General features: G+C 46.8%; 2 protein-coding genes and 1 pseudogene across 2 annotated transcripts; 2 read left to right on the forward strand and 1 right to left on the reverse strand.

Annotated features, from left to right (window-relative positions):
- The first annotated feature begins 13167 nt into the window (after nt 1–13167).
- On the forward strand, nt 13168–16008 carry LOC109771336 (uncharacterized; annotated as a pseudogene).
- Nucleotides 15998–18451, reverse strand: LOC141042548 (uncharacterized). Its single transcript, XM_073511297.1, has 2 exons — nt 17218–18451; nt 15998–17145 (listed from the first exon to the last, which is right to left on the reverse strand). Exons 1-2 carry the CDS (start codon nt 17451–17453, stop codon nt 16104–16106), a joined length of 1278 nt encoding a protein of 425 aa, XP_073367398.1. The 5' UTR covers nt 17454–18451; the 3' UTR covers nt 15998–16103.
- A 72-nt stretch (nt 18452–18523) lies between these two features.
- LOC109771322 (probable cytokinin riboside 5'-monophosphate phosphoribohydrolase LOGL10) lies at nt 18524–22083 on the forward strand. The gene is made up of 7 exons (XM_020330008.3): nt 18524–18819; nt 19287–19384; nt 19497–19527; nt 20847–20946; nt 21319–21389; nt 21482–21625; nt 21718–22083. Exons 1-7 carry the CDS (start codon nt 18718–18720, stop codon nt 21796–21798), a joined length of 627 nt encoding a protein of 208 aa, XP_020185597.1. The 5' UTR covers nt 18524–18717; the 3' UTR covers nt 21799–22083.
- The last annotated feature ends 2313 nt before the right edge of the window (nt 22084–24396 follow it).

Raw genomic sequence — 24396 nt, forward strand, 5'->3', positions numbered from 1 at the left:
GGTGTTGACGTAGTTGAGCTCGATCTCCCCTCGCCTAATGTGATCCCGGATGAAGTGATACCGAATCTCAATATGCTTCGTCTTGAAGTGTTGCACCGGGTTGAGAGAAATCTTGATGGCACTTTCATTGTCACACCAAAGAGGCACTTTGTCACAAATGACACTGTAATCCTTTAAAGTTTGCCTCATCCATAAGAGTTGTGCACAACAACTACCGGCCGCCACATACTCCGCTTCGGTGGACAAGAGAGACACACAACTTTGCTTCTTGGAGGACCAACTCACCAAAGAGCAACCAAGAAATTGCCACCCTCCGGAAGTGGACTTCCTATCCACTTTGTCTCCCGCCCAATCGGAGTCCGAATATCCTACAAGCTTGAAGTTTGCTCCCCTTGGGTACCATAAGCCAAAGTTTGGGGTATGAGCCAAATATCGAAAGATTCACTTGACCGCCACAAAGTGGCTTTCCTTAGGTGCGGCTTGAAACCGTGCACAAATTCCCACACTCAACATGATATCCGGTCTAGATGCACAAAGGTAAAGCAAGGAGCCAATCATGGAGCGATATACCTTTTGATCCACCGCTTTACCATTAGGATCAATGTCAAGTTGGCACTTGGTGGGCATTGGAGTGGAAGCCGGCTTGACATCACTTAGCTTGAATCTCCTGAACATGTCTTGAGTGTATTTGGCTTGGTTGATGAAGGTTCCTTCTTTTCTTTGCTTCACTTCGAACCCGAGAAAGAACTTCAACTCTCCCATGGAAGACATCTTGAACTTTGAGGTCATGAGAGCGGCAAATTCCTCATTGAGAGCTTTGTTAGGGGAACCAAAGATAATATCATCAGCATATAGTTGGCACACAAACAACTCCCCTTTGACCTTCTTAGTAAAAAGAGTGGGGTCGATTAGCCCAACTTCAAATCCACGGTCTTGTAACAACTCGGTAAGGTGGTCATACCACGCACGTGGGGCTTGTTTAAGGCCATAGAGTGCCTTATCGAGTTGATACACATGATCGGGAAAGTAGGGATCCTCGAACCCGGGGGGTTGCTTGACATATACCAACTCATTAATGGGACCATTAAGAAAAGCACTCTTCACATCCATTTGTTGCAACTTAAAGTTGTGATGAGAAGCATACACAATCAACAAACGAATGTATGCAAGGCGAGCAACAGGAGCAAAGGTTTCACCGTAGTCGATACCCTCGACTTGGGAGTAGCCTTGTGCCACCAATCTTGCCTTGTTGCGGACGATGGTCCCATGAGCATCTTGCTTGTTCTTGAATATCCACTTGGTTCCAATGACATTGTGGTTCCCGGTTGGCCTTGGCACCAATCTCCACACCTTCTTGTACTCGAAGTTGTTGAGTTCTTCATGCATAGCATTAAGCCAATCCGGATCTTCGAGTGCTTCATATACCTTTTGGGGTTCAACACAAGAGAAAAACACGTGATGTTCACAATAGTTTGCCAATTGTCTATGAGTGCTTACCCCCTTTTGAATGCTTCCAAGCACATTTTTCATGAGATGACCCTTGGTGGAGAGCTTGGATGCAATCTTGGCGGCACGACGCTCCAATTCCTCCTCGGTGGTGAGTTGAGGAGCGATCACTTGATCATCTTGAGCGCCGTCTTGAGCTTGTTCTTGATCTTGCACTTGCTCGGAGGAGAGAACTTGACCTTGGGCATCACTTGGTGTGTCAACACCGTCTTGAGCATGATCTTGCCCTTGGTCTTGTTCATGAGGTTGAGGGCGTTCACTTTGTTCTTCGGAAGCGTGTGGGCCTTGGGTTGGAGATGGCTCCACTTGAGTGGAGCATTGTCCTTCTCCTTCGGCCACAAGGGGTTCCTCAATGGGTAGGATAAAACCAACACCCATTCTTCTTATGGCTTGAGGAGGAATTTCATCACCTACATCACAAGTGCCACTTTGCTCCACTTGGGAGCTGTTATTCTCATCAAACTCCATGTTACACGTCTCCTCAATAAGTCCCGTGGATTTATTGAGGACACGGTAAGCATGAGAGTTTGTAGCATAACCAACAAATATGCCCTCATAAGCTCTACCCTCAAACTTAGACAAACGAACACCTTTCTTGAGAATGAAACACTTACACCCGAACACCCGAAAGTACTTGAGGTTGGGCTTGTTACCGGTGAGTATCTCATATGGAGTCTTGTTCAAGCCCTTGCGGAGGTAGAGCCGATTGGATGCATGACACGCGGTGTTGATGGCTTCGGCCCAAAAGTTGTATGGAGACTTGAACTCCGCCATCATGGTCCTTGCCGCATCCATCAACGTCCGGTTCTTCCTCTCCACTACACCATTTTGTTGAGGGGTGTATGGTGCGGAATATTGATACTTTATCCCCTCATCACTAAGAAACTCATCCAAGGTGTAGTTCTTGAACTCGGTGCCGTTGTCGCTTCTTATAGTCAAGATCTTTGCATTGTATTGACGTTGGGCTTCATTTGCAAAGTCAATGACGGTTTGTTGGGTCTCGCTCTTCCTCTTGAAGAAATATACCCATGTGTATCTTGAGTAGTCATCCACAATCACCAAGCAATACTTTCTACCCCCAAGACTATCAAAGGATGGAGGCCCAAAGAGATCCAAGTGAAGGAGCTCCAAAGGCCTCTTCGAGTAAATGATAGTCGTGGGAGGGTGAGCCTTCTCATGTAGCTTTCCTTCGATACAAGCACTGCAAGCACGATCTTTAGCAAAACTAACATTTGCTAGTCCACGAACATGGTCCCCCTTGAGAAGACTTTGCAAAGATCTCATATTGACATGGGCTAAACAGCGATGCCAAAGCCATCCCACGTCAACTTTAGCCATTAGGCATGTCGCGGTCTTAGTGGGTCGCTCCAAAAAGTTAATCACATATGGATCGTTCTCGACATGCCCAACAAAGGCTACTTTAAGAGTCTTGCTCCACAAGAGGGCCGCGGTATCAATATCAAAGAAAGTGGCAAAGCCCATGATTGCAAGTTGATGAACGGAAAGTAAATTGTATGCAAGGGGCTCAACAAGCATGACCTTCTCGATCGTGAGATCATGAGAAATGACAACCTTGCCAAGTCCCAATACCTTAGAAGACGAGGCATCACCCCACTCGACATTGGTGGGCATAGATGGAATTTTTTGCACGTCCACCACCAAGTCCTTGCTTTCGGTCATATGATTTGTAGCTCCACTGTCGAGCAACCATGATCCCCCACCGGAAACAAACACCTACAAGAGATCAATGCTTGGTTTTAGGTGCCCATTTTGTAATGGGTCCTTTGATGTTACTGACAAGGGTCTTAGGGACCCAAATAGACCATTCAATGTACTCATAAGGAGAACCAACAAATTTGGCATAAACATGTCCATCAGTAGCTCGGCACAACACATAAGAAGGGTTAAAGTCGCCGGCTTTGTTGGGAAGGGAAGTGTTGCCCATCTTGGCATCATCACCCTTCACAGTGTTCTTCTTCTTCTCCTTAGTAGCACCCTCTCCTTCCTTCACAAAGGTTTGCTTGAGAGGGGGAGGTCGTTTGGTCTTGTTATTCTTCTTCTTAATCTTGGACTTGGGTGCGTACCCAATCCCTTCCTTGACCACAACTTCCTTTTGATTGCTCAAAAGGTCGTTGAGGTTCTTCTCGCCTTGTATGCAAGACACAAGACCCTTCTCAAGCTGCTCCTTTAACTTAGCATTCTCCTCAACAAGATGCACATGCTCACAACATGGGTTAGTAGCATTTGCATTATCAATTAACACCATATGAGGAAATGTGGCTTTCTCCTTGGTTAGCTTTACTTGAAGTTGATCATGAGACTCCTTGAGGCTAGCATGAGCACCCTTCAAGACTTTGTGAGCCTTGTGGAGAATGTCAAACTCCTCTTTGAGTCTAGCAAGATCAAACCCAAGCTTGGCCTTCTCGGAGTTTAGCACACGAGAAACAACAAGAGCATGATCAAGATCTTTCTTTAACTTAGCATGATCATCGTTGTGTGACTCCTCAAGAGCCAAACGAAGACCACACTCTTCCTCAAGAGCATTAGAAAGATCCGAAATCTCATCGGCATAGTCACGACTATGCCCCTCCATCTTAGAGATGGTATCTTCGTGAGCCTCGATCATGTCATTGGCTTCACCAAGTTGTTCCAAGAGAGCAACGAAGTGCTTCTTAGATTTACCCTTGAGTTTTCCCATAAAGGTCTCAAACTCATTCTCCTCCACATTAGTTCCCTCATGTTCATCAATGCCATCCGTCAAAGAAGGATGATTAATGATGGTAGTTTTGATGTTGGGGGTTACCTTGTTGGTGGCTTTATCCATGAGGCACTTGGCGGTGATGCTCTCATTGGGTGAGTCGAAGAGAGACACCCGTGGAGTCGTCACAATGGCAATGGAGGCCATGGCAACCGACTCACCATCTTCATCATCCTCGTTGTACTCTTCTTGTACCACCAATGCCTTGGGAGGAGTCTTCTTGGTGAAGTTGCTCTTGTTGGGGAAAGACTTGGCCTTGTCCTTTCGGATGAGCTTGCCACCATTGTCTTCCCTCTTCTCATAAGGGCACTCCGCAACAAAGTGGCTCACATTGCCACAATTAAAGCAAGTCCTCACTCATTGCTTGCCCTTTGCGCCACTTGAATTGTTCTTGTTGAAGTTGGGCCTTGAGTTCTTCTTGCTCCAAAATTGCCTTGAAGCAAGAGCCATGTGCTCATGATAGGCATACTTCGTATCTTCAAGGTTGCTCTCCTCTTCTTCCTCTTCATCCTCTTCCTCCATACTAACCTTGGCCTTTAGTGCAAGGTTGGGCTTCTTTACTCTTTGAGAGCGAAGTACCGCATTGTCGGCGGTCTTGTCCAAGATGCTCATAGCAACAAACTGATCCAACACTTCACTTGAGGACAAGGTGTGGAAGCCCGGCCTTTGACGAATGACGGAGGACATGGCTTTGTGGTAGGGCATCATTGCCTTGAGGAATTTGCGCTTGATCCAATTGTCATCCGTGTCCTTACTTCCATGATCTCAGAGAGAAACCGCGAGTTTGGTTACCCTCCGATAAAGCTCACGAGGTTCTTCATCTTCTTTCATTGCAAACTCATCGGCTTCATCTTGCACCACTTCATAGTTGGAGCGTTGAATGCTTGCGCTTCCCCGATAGAGGGAAACCACTTGGTGCCAAGCATCTTTGGCCATGGAGTAGGGCCGGAGATGAGGAAGATCTTCGGGTGGGATTGCTTCTTGGATAATGAAGAGAGCATTCTCATTGAATTGATTATCCACGGCTTCTCTAGGAGTGAAGTTGCTTTGGTCATGCGGATAGAAACCTTCTTCAATGATTCTCCAAAGGTTAGTGTTCACATGGTTTAAATGACGCTTAAAACGATAGACCCAAGAATCAAATTCCACATTCTTCTCAATCTTAGGGGCCGGGCCGGCATGATTCAAATGAGTGGAAGGAAGCGGTCCACAGAAGACAAGTGGAGGTTCCACATGGGCAAAGATGCCGGTGCCATTTTTACCACTAGAAGAAGGAGCTTTCTAGCTAGTAGCTTCCCCCTTGTCGGAGGTAGCATCCGTCACCTTGTTAGCGGGATCACCCACTTTCAACGGTGCGGTGGAATGTTTAAGCCCTTCTATGAATTTATTAAACATGCTTTCGACCTCGGTCGTCATGGAGGTTCTCAATGTGTCCAACGCCACATTGAATTCCTCACGAGAGACCGCGGTTCCCCCATCTCCCGTAGACGAGACCGGATTCGCACCGGAGTGCTCCTCCACACCGTCTACAACGTCAACCATACTCTTCGGACGGTAAAGTCCTTAATCAAGAGACGAGGCTTTGATGCCAATTGAAAGGATCGATATAGTTGACTAGAGGGGGGTGAATAGGCAACTAACAATTTTTAGCTTTTCTTTACCAATTTAAACTTTGCATCAAAGTAGGTTGTCTAGATATGCAACTAGGTGAGCAACCTATATGATGCAACAACAACAAGCACACATGCAAGCAAGAGATATAACACAAATAAGCTTGCACAAGTAAAGGCACGAGATAACCAAGAGTGGAGCCGGTGAAGACGAGGATGTGTTACCGAAGTTCCTTCCCTTTGAGGGGAAGTACGTCTCCGTTGGAGCGGTGTGGAGGCACAATGCTCCCCATGAAGCCACTAGGGCCACCATATTCTCCTCACGCCCTCACACAATGCGAGAAGCCGTGAATCCACTATTGGTGCCCTTGGAGGCGGCGGCCGAACCTTTACAAACAAGGTTGGGGCAATCTCCACAACTTAATTGGAGGCTCCCAACAACACCACGAAGCTTCACCACAATGACTATGGCTCCGCGGTGACCTCAACCGTCTAGGGTGCTCAAACACCCAAGAGTAACAAGATCCACAAAGGATTAGTGGGGGATTCAAATTTCTCTTGGTGGAAGTGTAGATCGGGGCCTTCTCAACCAATCCCTAGAGAATCAACAAGTTTGATTGGCTAGGGAGAGAGATCGGGCGAAAATGGAGCTTGGAGCAACAATGGAGCTTGGAGGTGGAAGAGGTAGTCAACTAGAGGAAGAAGACACCCCTTATATAGTGGAAGAACAAATCCAACCGTTATCCACCAACTCAGCCTGCGTAACGCGGTACTACCGTACCTGAGGCGCGGTACTACCGCAGGGCCCCGCGGTACTACCGCCCACGCAGCAGAGACCAGAACAACCCAAAATGCACTAAAGCAGAGGACGGTAGTACTGCTGGTGCGGTACTACCGCGCCCCCTTGCGGTACTACCACAAGGCAGGGGCTGTCCAGAGATGGGAAGGCACGGATATAAAAAAATACATCCGTGGCTACTTCCGCAGAGTTGGAGTCGATGCAAAAACCCGACGCGGTAGTACTGTAAACCAGCGGCGGTACTACCGCGCGAGGCGCGGATGTAAAAAAATTACATCTGCCCCTTACTGCCGCGTACTTGCGGAACTAAGTCAGATACCACGGTACTACCGCGCCCTGTGCGCGGTACTACCGTGATGGGTGGCACCCACTAGGAAGAGGGTGACAACATCTGGACTACGGCCACAGTACTACCGCTTCCTAGAAGCGGTACTACCGTGGGCACTTGCGGTACTACCGCGCCAGCGGGCGGTACTACCGCAAGGGCCTGCGATACTACCGCTCTATGGAGCAGTACTACCGCACACCCTAGTTCAGCAAGCACGAGCAATATTTGCATAGACAAGGAAAACATAGGATGCTCCAAAGGCTAGAAGAAAAGGAGGTGCAAAGGAAGATGTGTACGTGATGAATCCACCCAACCTTTCCAACGCGGACCCCCTCTTAATAGTACAGCTTCCCTACGACTCAATACCACCGAAAAGAAATGTAGAGAAACGCCGTCTTCCATAGCCTTCGAGGGGAACCAAATCATCTTGTGCCTAGTCAATATATATCCAAAATATTCGATGCACATGATTAGTCCGCAAAAGTATTGTCATCAATCGCCAAAACCAACTAAGGGATAAAAATGCCCTTACAGGATCTTACCGAGCTTTCTGTTGAGTTTTGTGTGGATGAAGTGATTAAATATCGAGGAGGTCTCGATATAAGGAGAAGGAGGAGAGGTAAGAGTTCAAGCTTGGGGATGCCCAAGGCACCACCAGTAAATATCCAAGGAGACTCAAGCATCTAAGCTTGGGGATGCCCCGGAAGGCATCCAATCTTTCTTCAACATGTATCGGTATGTTTTCGTCTTTGTTTCGTTCATGTGATATGTGTAAATCTTGGAGCGTCTTTTTGTGTTTTTACCTTTTCTTTTATGCACCATGCTGGTATGAGATAGTCAATGGTTGATTTATAGAATGCTCATTGCACTTCACTTATATCTTTTGAGTATGGCTTTATAGAATGCTTCATGTGCTTCACTTATATCATTTGAAGTTTGGATTGCCTGTTTCTCTTCATAGAAAACCGTTATTTGTAGAATGCTATTTTGCTTCACTTATATTTGTTAGAGCATGGTCTTTTGTAGAAAGAATTAAACTCTCATGTTTCACTTATATCCATTTAGAGAGTCAACAGGAATTGGTCAATTGCATGGTTAGTCACGAAATCCCACATATTGCTTTTCATACACTAGTGGTAATTTTTCATTATAGAACTTGGCTTGTATATTCCGATGATGGGCTTCCTCAAATGCCCGAGGTCTTCATGAGCAAGCAAGTTGGATGCACACCCACTTAGTTTCCATATTGAGCTTTCATACACTTATAGCTCTTAGTGCATCTGTTGCATAGGAATCCCTACTCCTCGCATTGATATCAATGGATGGGCATCTCCATAGCCCGTTGGTTACCCGCGTCGATGTGAGGCTTTCTTACGTTTTTTGTCTTCTCTATATTTACCCCTATCATCATACTCTATTCCACCCGTAGTGCTATATCCATGGCTCGCGCTGATGTATTGCGTGAGGGTTGAAAAAGCTGAAGCGCGTTAAAAAGTATGAACCAATTGCTCGGCTTGTCATCGGTGGTTGTGCATGATAAATACTTTGTGTTAAGAAGACAAAGCATGAAAAGACTATATGATTTTGTAGGGATGGCTTTCTTTAGCGTTGATATTTTGAAAGACACGATTGTTTGTTGGGATGCCTGAGTATTGATGTCTTTATGTCAAATTATAGACTATTGTTTTGAATCACTTATGTCTTAATATTCGTGCCATGATTAGATATATGATCAAGTTTATGCTAGGTAGCATTCCACATAAAAAATTATCTTTTTTATCATTTACCTACTTGATGACGAGCAGGAATTAAGCTTGGGATACTGATACGCCTCTGTCGTATCTATAATTTTTTATTGTTTCATGCCAATATTATACAACTTTCACATATTTTTGGCAACTTTTTATATGATTTATTGGACTAACCTATTGATCCCGTGCCCAGTGCCAGTTCCTGTTTGTTGCATGTTTTTTATTTCGCAGAAAATCCATATCAAACGAAGTCCAAACGCAATAAAAGTTTACGGAGAATTATTTTACAATATTTATGATTTTGGGAGGTGGAATCAACGGAAACGGGGGCCCATAGCGAGCACAACCCATCAGGGCGCGCCGGGCACCCCCTGGCGCGCCCATGTAGCTTATGCCCTCCTCGAAGGTCGGTTCGGGCCCTTCTTCTGGGGCAAGAAAGATAATTTATGGAAAAAAATCGTGTAAAAGTTTCAGCGCAATCGGAGTTACGAATCTCCGGGAATTTAAGAAATCGTGAAGGGCCAGATTTGGGAAACACGAAACAGAAGAGAACAGAGAGGGAGATCCAATCTCGGAGGGGCTCCCACCCCTCCGCCACCGTGGAGGCTATGGACCAGAGGGGGAACTCTCCTCCCATCTAGGGGGAGGCCAATGAAGAAGAAGAAGGAGGGGGGCTCTCTTCCCCTCTCTCCCGATGGCGTCGGAGTGCCGCCGGGTCTAGGATCGTGACATCGATCTACATCAACAATATTGCTACCGTCAACACCAACTCTCTCCCCCTCTATGCAGCGGTGTAACCTCCCTTCTCCCCGCTGTAATCTCTACTTAAACATGGTGCTCAACTCCATATATTATTTCCCAATGATCTATGGTTATCCTATGATGTTTGAGTAGATCCATTTTGTCCTGTGGGTTAATCGTGATCTTGGTTGGTATGATTGTATATTTTATTTATGGTGCTGTCCTACGGTGCCCTCTGTCTCGCGCAAACGTGAGGGGCCCCCGTTGTAGGGTGTTGCAATATGTTCATGGTTTGCTTATTGTCAGTGTTGCGGGGGATGACAGCAGTCTAAACGCAGATAAGTGGGTTATGGCGTATGGGAGTAAAGAGGACTGGATACTTAATGCTATGGTTGGGTTTCACGACCTTAATGATCTTTTGTAGTTGCGGATGCTTGCTAGGGGTCCAATCATAAGTGCATACGATCCAAGTAGAGAAAGTATGTTAGATCATGCCTCTCCCTCATATAAATTTGCAAGAATGATTACCGGTACTTGTTATCGATTGCCTAGGGACAAATGACTTTCTTGTTGACAAAAGCTATCTACTTTTATTACCTCAACATTTATTCGTAGTTTTATTCTAGCAAAGTACTTCTAGTTTTATTCTTGTTCTAGGTAAAGCAAACGTCAAGTGTGCGTAGAGTTGTATCGGTGGTCGATAGAACTTGAGGGAATAATTGTTCTACCTTTAGCTCCTCGTTGGGTTCGACACTCTTATTTATCTAAGAAGGCTACAAACGATCCCCTATACTTGTGCGTTATCACATATTTCTCAAAGTGTCGATGTATTTCATTCATTTAATCATTTGTCGAAGCATTGATCTATATGTTGTCATCAGTTACCAAAAAGGGGGAGATTGAAAATGCAACCAATCCCCGGGTGGTTTTGGTAATTCATAACAACATATAGCTCATTGAACTAATATCCATTCAAGATAAATATTTCAGGATGTTCAATGATGGCATGGCATGAACTAGAGATGTGGACCCTTCAAAATGCTGAGGACAAGGATTGGCAAAAGCTCAAGACTCTTCTTTGTTTAAGTGTTCCAAGATCACATTGAGTCCATAGGAAAGCCAATACTATTAAAAGTGGATGATGTGTTGCTTAATGGTCTACTTGCTCAAATGCTTAGTGATATTGCTCCAAAACCCTCAGCCACTTTCTCTATCCAAATATGTCCAAAAACTAAACTCCAATTCGGCCCCACCGATAATTCCCATCCAGAGCCACCTAGTTCATCTTAACATAACCACTGCCAAAAACCCTAACGATTCGGTCACACCGATACGGATCTCGGTCCAATCGAGATGACCGTGCCAACTCTCTGTTGCTTTTTGCAATTATTTCGGTCTCACGGAGAATTGTAATCGGTCTCACCGAGATGGCTTGACTGATTCTCTGTTGCTCATTGCATTCACTTCGGTCTCACTGAGATGATGCAATCAGTGCCACCGAGATGAAGTTTGCCCTAAGCCCTAGCACATCGGTCCCACCGAGTTGATCCAGCCGGTCCCATCGAGATTCCCAACGTCCATATTTTTGCACAGATCAGTACCACCGAGTTCACAAACGTGCCACCGAGATTGGTCAAAAGTGTGTAACAGTTGGATTTTCTTTGGAGGCTATATATACCCCTCCACCCCTTCTTCATTAGTAGAGAGAGCCATCAGAACGTGCTTACACTTCCACCATTCATTTTCTGAGAGAGACCTACTCATGTGTTGAGATCAATAGATTCCATTCCTACCATTTGAACCTTGATTTCTAGCCTTCCCCAAGTTGCTTTCCACTCAAATCCTTCTTCCACCATAGGCAAATCTGTGTGTGTGTGTGAGAGAGAGATGAGTGTTGGTGAGACTGTCATTTGAAGCACAAGAGCAAGGAGTTAATCATTAACACACTGTCTATTACCTTTTGGAGAGTGGTGTCTCCTAGATTGGTTAGGTGTCGCTTGGGAGCCTCTGACGAGATGTGGAGTTGAACCAAGAAGTTTGTAAGGGCAAGGAGATCGCCTACTTCATGAAGATCTACCCGAGTGAGGCATGTCCTTCGTGGGTGATGGCTATGGTGGGATAGACACAGTTGCTTCTTCATGGACCCTTCGTGGGTGGAGCCCTCCGTGGACTCGCGCAGCCGTAACCCTTCCTGCGTTGAAGTCTCCATCAACGTGGACATACGATAGCACCACCTATCGGAACCACACCAAAAATCTCTGTGTCTCCATTGCGTTTGCCTTCTCTAAACCCTTCCCTTTACCTTCATGTGCAATGTTTTACTTTCCACTGCTATACTCTTAAAATTGCATGTGTAGGTTGATTGCTTGACTTGTCATAATTGCTAAAATCTACCCACAACTAAAATTGGGAAACTGATAATTTGGTCAAGTAGTCTAATCACCCCCCCCCCCCCGCTCTAGACATACTTTCGATCCTATAGGTGTGTTGGGGACTTCATTCCCTCACATAGGTGTTCGTCTCTCTCGATGAAAGTCTTGTTCGACCTTGGTCGGGGCTGGTAGCGAATGATGCCTTTGGGTATGGTTGTCCTTGTTGGGGGCGTCATCAAAGGGATCCACCACCTCTTCCATCCTCAAGATCTCCCTCGTGATGAAAACTGTGATTCGCTTGATTGGATCGATGATGGTGGCGCCCGTGGCGTTGTTACTTTGTTGGAAGCATCGTGTTGGAGTCAAGTCTTGGACTGGGCCTCGGGTTAGTGGTGATGTGTTTGGTCATGAGCGGGCATCGATTTGGTGAGCGTGGAGTCGATGGTGGTGCATCCCGCTAGGACTTGTTGCTTGGCCGGCGGTGGTGGACTGCAGGAGCACCGTTCACATGCAAGGGGCGCCAGGTGAGTTATGTTAGCCATCCTCTTGGGATCGGAGCGGCACATGTTTTGCTCTATCGGACATATCGTTCCTCTTCGATGTCGTCGAGGTTGCAGATATGCTTGTGGCAACCCGGACTAATACGACAGTTTTTGTTGCGCACTCTGGTAGCAACGAAGAAGCTCGAGTGCCCGGCTGGGTATGTTCTAGGGTGTTGACCTTTCCGGCGTTTTGTATGTTTATGGTGCTTTAGACCTAGTCTGGCTAGGTGTTGTTTATGTTTTCGCCCGGTTTTCCTTGATAAACCGACTAGTCCTTTTTTCTCTTCTTTTTGGCGCTCGTCTTTTTACGGTGCATTCCTCCTTTGTGAGTGTTTCTGTGATACTCATTTCTGACCAATGGATTTGGTAGCTCTTCAGCCGACATTTAAATTATTATATTTTGGGTGGAAGCTTGAAAATTTATCTGTCAATTGGTCATACGATTCTATTTCTACTCCCCTTCGTATGCGAGCCTAAACGACCCAAGGAGGATAATCCCCGTTCCGCTTTGACGCGGCAAAACTGATAAGGCGAGTTACCCATGCATTGCATCAATAGGCAGACAGCCCATCCTGTCCATTTCACGGAAAAGCCCTTGCCATCGTCGCTACGCTGGGTGGATCCGTGGATGGATGGAGTGTTGTTCCTCCACGTGCGCGCATTTATTTTGCTTCCCTTCCGTAGCATCCGTCCCTTTCAGCTCCCCATTCTATCTTCTCTCTCCCCTCCCCACTATTATATAGCCATGGGTGGCGCACTCCCTCCCTCCAACGACAAGGCTTCCTTCCTTCCTTGTGTTTGTGCTAGCAGAGCACGCACCTCACACCACCACGACAATCACAAGCGCGACTCCTGCGTGCTTGCTTGCTAGAGTCAAGCACCACCTACCCAGGCAGCTATCTAGCTAGTGAGAGGAGATAGAAAGCGATGAGGCAGTCGAGGTTCAAGAGGATGCCACATAGCCAGGGCAAGAAGAGGAGCTACCATGACGCCGCCATTGAGCTCGGCAACGAGCTGGTAACAATGCTTTACTAGCCACAGTCACTCTACCTACCTTGGTTATTCTGTCCGCGGCTTCGTGGACACATCATGCGCGTGCGTAGTCACACCATATTTCTGAACCGGCCGGGCCGGGTAGTCACTCACACCAATATGAACTTGCAATTTACTTTGAGCCATTTGCTGCACAACTTTTGTCAAAATTCGCCCGGTTTCCTTCCTCCACCGCAATTCCACAAAAGTCATTCCTCCCCTGTGCTCGTCAAACATCGCCGGCCCCACCGCATTCACGTCTCCGTTAAATCGAAAATTGAATTATAGCTATACTAGCTCTGTTCTGTCCCCGTACGTCCTCTTGATCGATCGCGTTCAAGAAGCATATTTCATAATGTACCGGCCGTTGAGGAGGAGTTTAACCGCGCGGTTTATTTGAATTTATTTACTGGGTGGTGACTGGCGTTGGCGTTGGCACGTTGTTGTCGCAGGTTGCGAGGGGCTTGGACCTGGTGTACGGCGGGGGAAGCATCGGGCTCATGGGCATGGTGTCCCAGGCGGTGCACGACGGCGGCAGGCACGTCATAGGGTACGTAAGAGCATCTCTAGTGGATCATCTATATGGACGTGTATAGCAAATATACACGATGCGAGCTGAAAAACAGCTCCCAGCGACTCGTGTAAAAGGGCGTGTAAACATCCACGCCCAGGCCACGACGGTACGAGGCGTGGAAATATACACGAGCAAGCCACGCTCGTGAGCTCGCGAAAAGGAGACCGCTGCTTCGTCCCGTGCCCGCCCGGAGGAAGGATCGAAGGAGCTCGCCCCCAGGTCGCCGTCACGTTTCTTCTCCGGCCGTCGCCCAAGGTAACAATTTCTTCCTCTCCGGCCTTGCTCACGAGCGGGAGGGCGGGGACGGGGGGGCGCACGCCCTGCAGCTAGATCTGGCGGTGGCGGGAGGTCGGCCGCGTGGGGTGGCTGTGCGGGCGGCGGGCGTCGCTAGCTGCGGGCGACGCTAGCTGCGGGCGGCGTGGTGCAAGATGCGGGCGGCGTGGCGCGAGATGCGGGCGGCGGGTGGCGCTGTGCGGGCGGCGGGGTGCGGGATGCGGGCGGCGCTGTGCGGGCGGCGGGGTGCGGGATGCGGGCGGCGGAGTGCGGAGTGCGGGCGGCGCTAGCTGTGGCCTGGGGAGAGGTAGGAGGTCGACGGGCGGGCTGGGGAGGCCGGCGGCCTGCGGCCTTGGGAGAGCAGTGAGGTCAACGGGCAGGGGAGAGGCAACGTTGCTTGGGTGGGGAAAAGCAGGAAATTGCAATGCTTTCTCCATCTGGTGTTGATATTTGGTATTTGTCTATTGCAAATTGTTGCTTGGCCATGTCAATTTGATGTCAGATTGTGGTCTAAAATAGCTATGCATTGGTTGCTTGCAGATGGATGGTGACCAAAACTTCTTGGACACCATTGGTTTTGGTTACACACAAACACAACCAGATAGTCCAATTGGAGAGCAGGCAACTCCATCAACTCAACATCGTTCTGCAATAATAGAGAAAGGAAAATCCAACAAACGAAAAAATTGGTGTAGTGATGAGGACAAGGTTCTCATAGCAGCATGGGCAAATACAAGTTTGGATATTGTTGGGACAGATCAAAACCGAGATGCTTATTGGGCTAGAATTTCAGAGTACTACAACACACACAAGGAATCGTCATGGTCGGAGCGTAATCCTAATGCAATCAATTGCCGTTACACATTGATTAACAGAGAGACCTCCAAATTTTGTGGTTGCCTTCAGCAGATTTTAAATAAGGAAGAAAGTGGAAGGACTATAGCAGAAAAGGTATGCGCAATATTCTACTTCTATATGTGCTGTGCAATATGTGATGTGCAATATTCTATATGTGTTGTGCATTTGTTAACAATATATTTATATGTGCAGACAAACGATGCACACATTCTGTTCAAGGAAATGGATGTTAAAAAAACGGCCTTTCACATTGATGCCTTGCTATATAGAGTTTGCAAAGTATCCAAAGTGGCAGACAAAAGAACTTAAAACTTCTCTTAAGAAACAAAAGAAAACCATTGATGGAAGTCCAGGCACAGCCACCAATGATCCGTCCGATGCATCCTCGGTACGCATTGATGCAACCTCGATACACACTGATGCTCTTGAACATGAGAAAAGACCTGATGGTGTTAAGAAGGACAAGAGAGGTAAAGCTGATGAGAATGCTTGCAAGCTGTCATTAAAAACTGTGTGGGCAGCAAAGCAAGAGAAGGATGTGATCAAAGAAGCGGCAAGAAATGCTCGCTATGCACAGCAATTTGAATTGTGAAAAGAGGAGATTGCACTCAGAAAGAAGGAGGATGCACGAAACGAGAGGGAGGATGCACGGAGACAGTTTGAATTAGATGAGAGGGTCATGCTGATCGACACTAGTGGTATGACTGATGTGCAAAAGCAGTTCTACCAAGCTAAGCAGAATGAGATCCTTGCTCGAGGCCTAGAGTAATGCGAGCTATTTGATATGTGAGCTATATGAACTATTTACTGCTTTCCGCTAGTTGCTGTATGAACTATTTGATAACATCACTCATTGCATAAATATTTTATTGATAGCTATAAATTCATGGATTACATCACTCATTGCATAAATTAAAACTAGATGAAAAGAAATGGATTACAGACTTATAACTAGGACATCACTCGTTTCCAAACTTTTGCCACACATGGTCAATTAGATCAAGTTTAAGCTGATCATGTTCACCTTGATTTCTAATCCGGTGAGTCATCTGAATAAAAGAGCTCAGTTGTTCCGCATGAGTACGAGAGACCGTGACTCTTTCTCCCATTGCCTCAAAAGTGCAGCTTTGCCGACCAGTTTGTCGCTCCTCTTCAACTATCATATTGTGCATGATGACACAAGCTTTCATGACATCACCGATTTCTTTACGTTTCCATCCTTTAGCAGGTCCACGAACAATGGCAAAACGGGATTGAAGAACTCCAAAGGCTCGTTCCACATCTTTCCTAGCCCCCTCTTGCCTCTTGGCAAAAGTTTTATGTTTTCTGGTATCTGGAGCTGGTATGCTCTTCACAAATGTTGCCCACCGTGGATAGATACCATCTGCAAGATAATACCCCATTGTGTACTGATGGCCATTGATGCTATAATTCACTGGAGGAGTTTGGCCTTCAGCTAGCTTTGTAAAAACAGGAGAACGTTGAAGAACATTTATATCATTCAGAGACCCTGGTAAACCAAAATAAGCATGCCAAATCCAAAGATCTTGTGAAGCAACTGCTTCCAAGATCATAGTGGGCTCGCTGACATGGCCTTTAAACATGCCATGCCATTTTTTGGGGCAATTTTTCCAACCCCAGTGCATGCAATCTATGCTCCCTAACATACTAGGAAATCCTCTTTCATCCCCTATTGCAAGTAACCTAGCAATGTCTTCTTCATTTGGAGATCTCAGGTACGTTTCCCCAAAAACTTCACAAACTTTGATCACAAATTTCTTGCAAGACTCTAAATTAGTAGCCTCGGCGGACCGGATGTACTCATCAGCACCATCAGCTGCTATTCCATATGTTAGCATCCGCATTGCCGCGGTCATCTTTTGCAGAGGATGTAACCCAAGAGCTCCAGAAGCACTTCTTTTTTGAGTAAAATAACCATCATAATCATGCTCAAGTATACCATCGGCTATGCGTTTGAACAAATTACGGGACATCCTAAATCTGTGCATAAAAAGTAAATGAGACAGGGAAATGAAAAAAGGGCTAAAGCAGAGAAGTGTAGTAATTACGAACCTTCGTCGAAACAAATGTTCGGGATAGCGAGGAACTTCTTTGAAGTAGTCGTCCCACAGAAGAACAAATCCGGCATCTCTTCCTCGATTGATTGTTTGACGTCCATGCTTGGAACCGCCATGGCGTCGAGCGTTCATCCTCTCTTCCTCCTCGCGCTCGGCGAATGCTGCAAGTATGAGTTCATCGTCGCCAGATGAAGATGACGAAGAACTCATGTCCAAAGTGGATGTGTTCATTGTGTTGCGTGAGAGACGATAGAGAAATCTAGGCGAGAAGAGAAGTCACAGATAGAAGTGCTAGAAGAAAGATGGTAGGGGTGGTTTATATAGACTAGAAATACGACCGTTGAAAATATAGCCGTTGAAAATATAGCCGTTTGAAAATATAGCCGTTGGAATATACACGTCCAAATTTACACGTTCCACTGAAAAACTGAGAGGTGTATATTTTAGCAAGGTGTATATGGACGTGTATATGAAGATATACACGTCCAAATTTACACCATCCACTAGAGATGCTCTAACAATCTCAGCTTAGCTCTTCTTCTTTTTCTCATTTTGCTAGCTAGCCCGCCTGGTGGATGCATGTGCTGATCACTTGTTTTGTCATCTTCTTGTCCATGCGCAGTGTCATTCCCAAGACCCTCATGACCCCAGAGGTATGTCCGCTACTCATGCATGTCTACAACTACTAGGAGGGAATATCCTGTGTAGATGCATGCTTTTAAATAAATAAATTAATTAACTGGAGATTCGCTAAAAAAACCTGAAAGAACGTAGTAGTATCTCGACAATTTTGAAGCTGAAACTTGATTTGCTTTTCGAGATAATCAGACAAAATTGGACAGTGCGGAAACCAGCAGCAGCATGTACTACTAGGAACTTCCCACGCGTACCAAACAGACCGACATTCTCCGCCGTCCATGGCCTGCCGTGGCTCGTCCGAAAGATCTTGGACATGCCATGACAGTTGGGTCCCTGACCTGCAGCTTGCAAACGCTTGCTTCTGTTGGAGCCAATCATGGCAACGTGCTCACGTTCGGGAGTTGTTTATGTCGCCGCTGTTAGTGTTAGGGCGTAGAGCCACTAGTAATAATCAAATGGGCTTGGGAGTTTGAAGCACTCCTGCCGGTGCTGCAGTCCCAGGGCACATTTCACGGAAAAGCCCTTGCCATCGTCGCTACGCTGGGTGGATCCGTGGATGGATGGAGTGTTTTTCCTCCATGTGCGCGCATTTATTTTGCTTCCCTTCCGTAGCATCCGTCCCTTTCAGCTCCCCATTCTATCTTCTCTCTCCCCTCCCCACTATTATATAGCCATGGGTGGCGCACTCCCTCCCTCCAACGACAAGGCCTTCCTTCCTTCCTTGTGTTTGTGCTAGCAGAGCACGCACCTCACACCACCACGACAATCACAAGCGCGACTCCTGCGTGCTTGCTTGCTAGAGTCAAGCACCACCTACCCAGGCAGCTATCTAGCTAGTGAGAGGAGATAGAAAGCGATGAGGCAGTCGAGGTTCAAGAGGATCTGCGTCTTCTGCGGCAGTAGCCAGGGCAAGAAGAGGAGCTACCATGACGCCGCCATTGAGCTCGGCAACGAGCTGGTAACAATGCTTTACTAGCCACAGTCACTCTACCTACCTTGGTTATTCTGCCCGCGGCTTCGTGGACACATCATGCGCGTGCGTAGTCACACCATATTTTTGAACCGGCCGGGCCGGGTAGTCACTCACACCAATATGAACTTGCAATTTACTTTGAGCCATTTGCTGCACAACTTTTGTCAAAATTCGCCCGGTTTCCTTCCTCCACCGCAATTCCACAAAAGTCATTCCTCCCCTGTGCTCGTCAAACATCGCCGGCCCCACCGAATTCACGTCTCCGTTAAATCGAAAATTGAATTATAGCTATACTAGCTCTGTTCTGTCCCCGTACGTCCTCTTGATCGATCGCGTTCAAGAAGCATGTTTCATAATGTACCGGCCGTTGGGGAGGAGTTTAACCGCCCGGTTTATTTGAATTTATTTACTGGGTGGTGACTGGCGTTGGCGTTGGCACGTTGTTGTCGCAGGTTGCGAGGGGCGTGGACCTGGTGTACGGCGGGGGAAGCATCGGGCTCATGGGCATGGTGTCCCAGGCGGTGCACGACGGCGGCAGGCACGTCATAGGGTACGTAACAATCTCAGCTTAGCTCTTCTTCTTTTTCTCATTTTGCTAGCTAGCCCGCCTGGTGGATGCATGTGCTGATCACTTGTTTTGTCATCTTCTTGTCCATGCGCAGTGTCATTCCCAAGACCCTCATGACCCCAGAGGTATGTCCGCTACTCATGCATGTCTACAACTACTAGGAGGGAATATCCTGTGTAGATGCATGCTTTTAAATAAATAAATTAATTAACTGGAGATTCGCTAAAAAAACCTGAAAGAACGTAGTAGTATCTCGACAATTTTGAAGCTGAAACTTGATTTTCTTTTCGAGATAATCAGACAAAATTGGACAGTGCGGAAACCAGCAGCAGCATGTACTACTAGGAACTTCCCACGCGTACCAAACAGACCGACATTCTCCGCCGTCCATGGCCTGCCGTGGCTCGTCCGAAAGATCTTGGACATGCCATGACAGTTGGGTCCCTGACCTGCAGCTTGCAAACGCTTGCTTCTGTTGGAGCCAATCATGGCAACGTGCTCACGTTCGGGAGTTGTTTATGTCGCCGCTGTTAGTGTTAGGGCGTAGAGCCACTAGTAATAATCAAATGGGCTTGGGAGTTTGAAGCACTCCTGCCGGTGCTGCAGTCCCAGGGGACATGGCACTTGGTTGTGCAAAAGAAAAGAATACCCTCTACTACTACTCCTACCTGGAGGAGGAGCAGTTGGGATCAAGAGCTAGTATGCTTTTGGCACAAATCCAGATCTCGGCGTGAGGATAAACTACTACTGGCAGTGCAAAAAGGCGCAGCTGTACAGTAGAGCAATCTCTTGCCACCAAAAGCCTTGCCATGGCAGCATACTGGGTTATTGGCATCATCTCCTTTCTAATCTGCCTGCTAGGGGAAAAGAGATATTGCCTTCTTTGGCTGCCCGGCCCTCATGTTTTCTTCAGAATAATGCGTTTCCATGATACGCACTAGGGTTGCCGTATTGTGGTCTATCCTGTACTACTACTATGTCACATCACTGGTACAGTAGATGGTTACTCACAAACAATTAAATCGTGGTTCAGAGGACTCTCATGTTCATGCATATCCAGAGGCATTTTTCTTTTGTGCTGGCTGTGGTCCTCCGCTTCCTGCTTGTCCTTTCACCCTTGCCCAAGGAGGTAAAAGGAGAGTTGATATTTGAACCATCCATCTAATGGCATTTTTGGTCCCCTTCGAGCACAATCATGCCCATCTTGGGAATGTGATACTAGTAGATGTATTTTAGTTCTAGATATATTCATTTCAGCGACGAGTAATTTGGAACGGAGGGGGTACGTAATATAGTGTACTATCACCAAACACAAAGAGACCAAGCATCATGGCACGACAGAGCCTCATTTCTCGTGTTCCCTTTGCAGCATAGCATGGCTGATCAGGTCAGGAGGTGAGCTGAAAAACAATCTTAATGTTTTCTCTGTCTCTCTCTGTTTCAGATAAGCGGTGAGACGGTGGGGGAGGTGAGGGCAGTGGCGGACATGCATCAGAGGAAGGCAGAGATGGCAAGGCACTCTGACGCCTTCATAGCCCTGCCTGGTGAGTCAGACAAACTCAGCACACACATGTAACCATATTAGCCTGCATCTTTACCTCGCCTGGATCAGGATCAGGTGAATACATAGAACATTCATTGCTCTGCAGAAATCAATGGCAGGTTATAGTCAAGTGGTAGATCCGGCTGTAACTTGGCGTTTTTCACATGTCTATCTAAGAAATGAAAGCTAGCTCCAGATCCCATGCATGAATCTGGGTCCAGCTAGCAGGTGTAAATTCCCAATAATTGGTGCAGACGTTCTAGTAGTAGCATCACCCCCACCGAGTTGCTGAGAGCTGCTCGTGTTGCACGTCGTGTTGTGCGATGTACAACGAACCAGTAGCAGATTATTCATGTGAGTTGTGTCAATGCAGGAGGATATGGTACCCTGGAGGAGCTGCTCGAAGTGATTACATGGGCGCAGCTCGGCATCCATCACAAGCCGGTACGGGCTGCCACTGTCCTTTTTGTCTATCCTTCCTTCAGATTGAAATTGAAAAATGTCTGAACGAACGCAATGCTCCTTGCTTGCTTCAGGTTGGGCTGCTGAACGTGGACGGGTACTACAACTCGCTGCTGACCTTCATCGACAAGGCCGTGGAGGAAGGGTTCATCAACACCAGCGCGCGCCGCATCATCGTGCTCGCCCCCACGGCGGAGGAGCTCATGGAGAAGCTCGAGGTACATACATATTTTCTGACCCTGAACCTGAACCTGAACTCGCGCGTGTAAAACTCTGCATCTGACCAATGAGACTGCTTGTTTCTGCTCAGGACTACGTGCCTTACCACGACAGGGTGGCGTCGAAGCTCAACTGGGACATAGCGGCGGAGATAGGGCACCTAGGGTACTGACCAGGACGTTGTGGCTGCAGCCAAGGGCGACGCCGGCCAGCCGGTTGCCATGCATGCATGTGTTTAACTCTGATGATGATGATGATGCGGATTTGGAGTTCATGATTGATGAAGGGGTTTCCGTTGTTTGATTGTTGTTGTAGTAGCAACTAGCAAATTATGCGAGCGTGCGTGCGTTTTGTATATGTTGTGCTTCCATCGGGGACAGCTCAAGGATATTGTAAAACCTGACCGGTTTCAAGGTCCCTATTAGAGCATCGGCGTCCATCTCTGCCTGCTTAATTAGTACTACTGCTGCTGCTGGTATCAGTCAATATAATGTTAGTTTTTCAAGGTTGTGAGTCCATTGACAACAACATGTACTATAGCAGTGTGCACAACTTTGGTAGACAGACTGAGCATTGAATCGAGAGGTGTGGGTGTTTCTCTAAACCCATTACCCCTACGCTATGGTTCGTTTTGTGTCTTTCATCGTAAAAGAAACTACGTCGAGCTCACAAAGACCTCGTCACAAAAAAAGGCCATATAGCCACAACCGGCTGGCAGAAAAATAGGTATGGAAACTAATTGCCTATCCTATTACATGACCGCCATCCAAACCGGTTGAATATATCTCGCGCTACCATCTCCCACCGGGCAGATCCAGTAACCAAACGCTCCCCGGCCTCCGTCGGAGTGAGTAGGGACCACATACGGATCAACGCCGTAGCACGGAATACAACCTGCAAAAAATGAATAGTAGTTATTCTGTTAAAAACCAAATCATTTCTGCAGTTCCAAATTGCCCATAACAACGCACAAACTCCTACACGAATGTGTCTAGCTGTACCGGACTCTATCCCATCCAGCCACGTTCCAAATAACGACCCGACCGAACTCGGAGGAGTAATGTTAAAAGCAATTTGCACTGAGCGCCACAAAATTCTTGCCAACGGGCACTCAAAGAATAGATGCTTAATGGTTTCATCCCGATCACAGAAGCTACACCTAGTAGATCCTGTCCAATTGCGCTTAACCAAGTTGTCCTTTGTTAGAATGACCTGTTTATGGACAAACCACATAAACACTTTGATTTTCAAAGGAACTTTGACTTTCCAAACATGTTTGGATTTAGGAATGACACTCGAGTTAATAACATCGATGTACATCGATTTAACGGTAAAATGTCCAGACCTAGTAAGCTTCCAACATAACTGATCGGGCTGATGTCGTAGCTGAACCTCCATCAGTCTACGCACCAGATGAAGCCAAGCTTCCCATCTATTACCAACAAGCACCCTCCTAAACTGAATATTAAGGGGGGTGGCCTGCATAACCGTTGCCACAAGCGCATCACGTCTATGCACAATACGATACAGAGTTGGGTATTGTAGTGCCAAAGGAGTCTCACCAAGCCAGGTGTCCTCCCAGAAGCGAGTATCGTTACCATCGCCGACTATGAACTTTGTTCTATTAAAGAAGGCTGTCTTAACTCTCATAAGCCCCTTCCAAAATGGCGAATCAGTTGGTCTCATTGTCACCTGTGACAAAGTTTTGGATTGCAAATACTTGTTACGAAGTATCTGTGCCCAAGTCGCATCAGTCCCGTCTGATAACTTATTTAGCCACTTACTAAGCAGGCATCTGTTCTTTACCTCAAGATTCTCGATACCCAACCCCCCCTGATCCTTGGGACGACAAATAATATCCCACTTTGCGAGTCTATACTTTCTTTTTAGATCATCACTCTGCCAAAAAAATCTTGACCGATAAAAGTCCAGCCTTTTCCTAACCCCAACTGGAACCTCAAAGAAAGATAGTAGGAACATCGGCAAACTTGTAAGCACCGAATTAATAAGAATCAACCGGCCTCCATAAGACAGAAGTTTGCCCTTCCAGCAACTAAGTTTCTTTTCGAACCGGTCTTCGATACATTTCCACTCTCTGTTCGTGAGCTTACGATGATGTATGGGATACCTAGGTAAGTAAAAGGTAAAGCCCCTAATTCACAACCAAACAATTGCCTATAAGCCTCTTGTTCCTCCTTGGCTCTACCAAAGCAGAACAACTCGCTTTTATGAAAGTTAATCTTTAAACCGGACAATTGTTCAAATAAACACAACACCAGCTTCATGTTTCTCGCTTTTGCCAAGTCATGCTCCATAAAAATGATTGTATCATCAGCGTACTGCAAAATGGACACACCCCCATCAACTAGGTTGGGCACCAAGCCACCTACTTGACCGGCGTTCTTTGCCCTACCTATAAGAATGGCCAACATATCGACTACAATGTTGAACAAAATAGGGGACATTGGATCTCCTTGCCTCAGGCCTTTGTGTGTCTGAAAATAATGACCTATATCATCATTGACTTTAATTCCAACACTACCTTTTTGCGTAAAGGATTCTACCTGGCGTCGCCAGGCCTCATCAAAACCCTTCATACGTAAAGCCTGTTGAAGGAGAGGCCATTTGACTTTGTCATACGCTTTTTTGAAATCCACTGAAAACCACCCCATCCAGCTTTTTCGTGTGGATTTCATGGAGCGTTTCATGTAGGACCACAACACCCTCGAGAATACTCCTGTCCGGCATGAAGGCCGTTTGGGTAGGCTGC

The sequence above is a fragment of the Aegilops tauschii genome, chromosome 1 (genome assembly GCF_002575655.3).
Source record: "Aegilops tauschii subsp. strangulata cultivar AL8/78 chromosome 1, Aet v6.0, whole genome shotgun sequence".
NCBI classification, from domain to species: domain Eukaryota; kingdom Viridiplantae; phylum Streptophyta; class Magnoliopsida; order Poales; family Poaceae; genus Aegilops; species Aegilops tauschii.

Bases quoted from the DNA above. Each gene is read 5' to 3' on its own strand.
- LOC141042548 (XM_073511297.1), bottom strand. From the start codon at position 17,453: ATGAACACATCCACTTTGGACATGAGTTCTTCGTCATCTTCATCTGGC. The intron at 17,146-17,217 runs GTTCGTAATTAC...TTTTATGCACAG, and splicing joins GAACATTTGTTTCGACGAAG to ATTTAGGATGTCCCGTAATT.
- LOC109771322 (XM_020330008.3), top strand. From the start codon at position 18,718: ATGAGGCAGTCGAGGTTCAAGAGGATCTGCGTCTTCTGCGGCAGTAGC. The intron at 19,528-20,846 runs GTATGTCCGCTA...TCTCTGTTTCAG, and splicing joins AGACCCTCATGACCCCAGAG to ATAAGCGGTGAGACGGTGGG. The intron at 21,626-21,717 runs GTACATACATAT...GTTTCTGCTCAG, and splicing joins AGCTCATGGAGAAGCTCGAG to GACTACGTGCCTTACCACGA.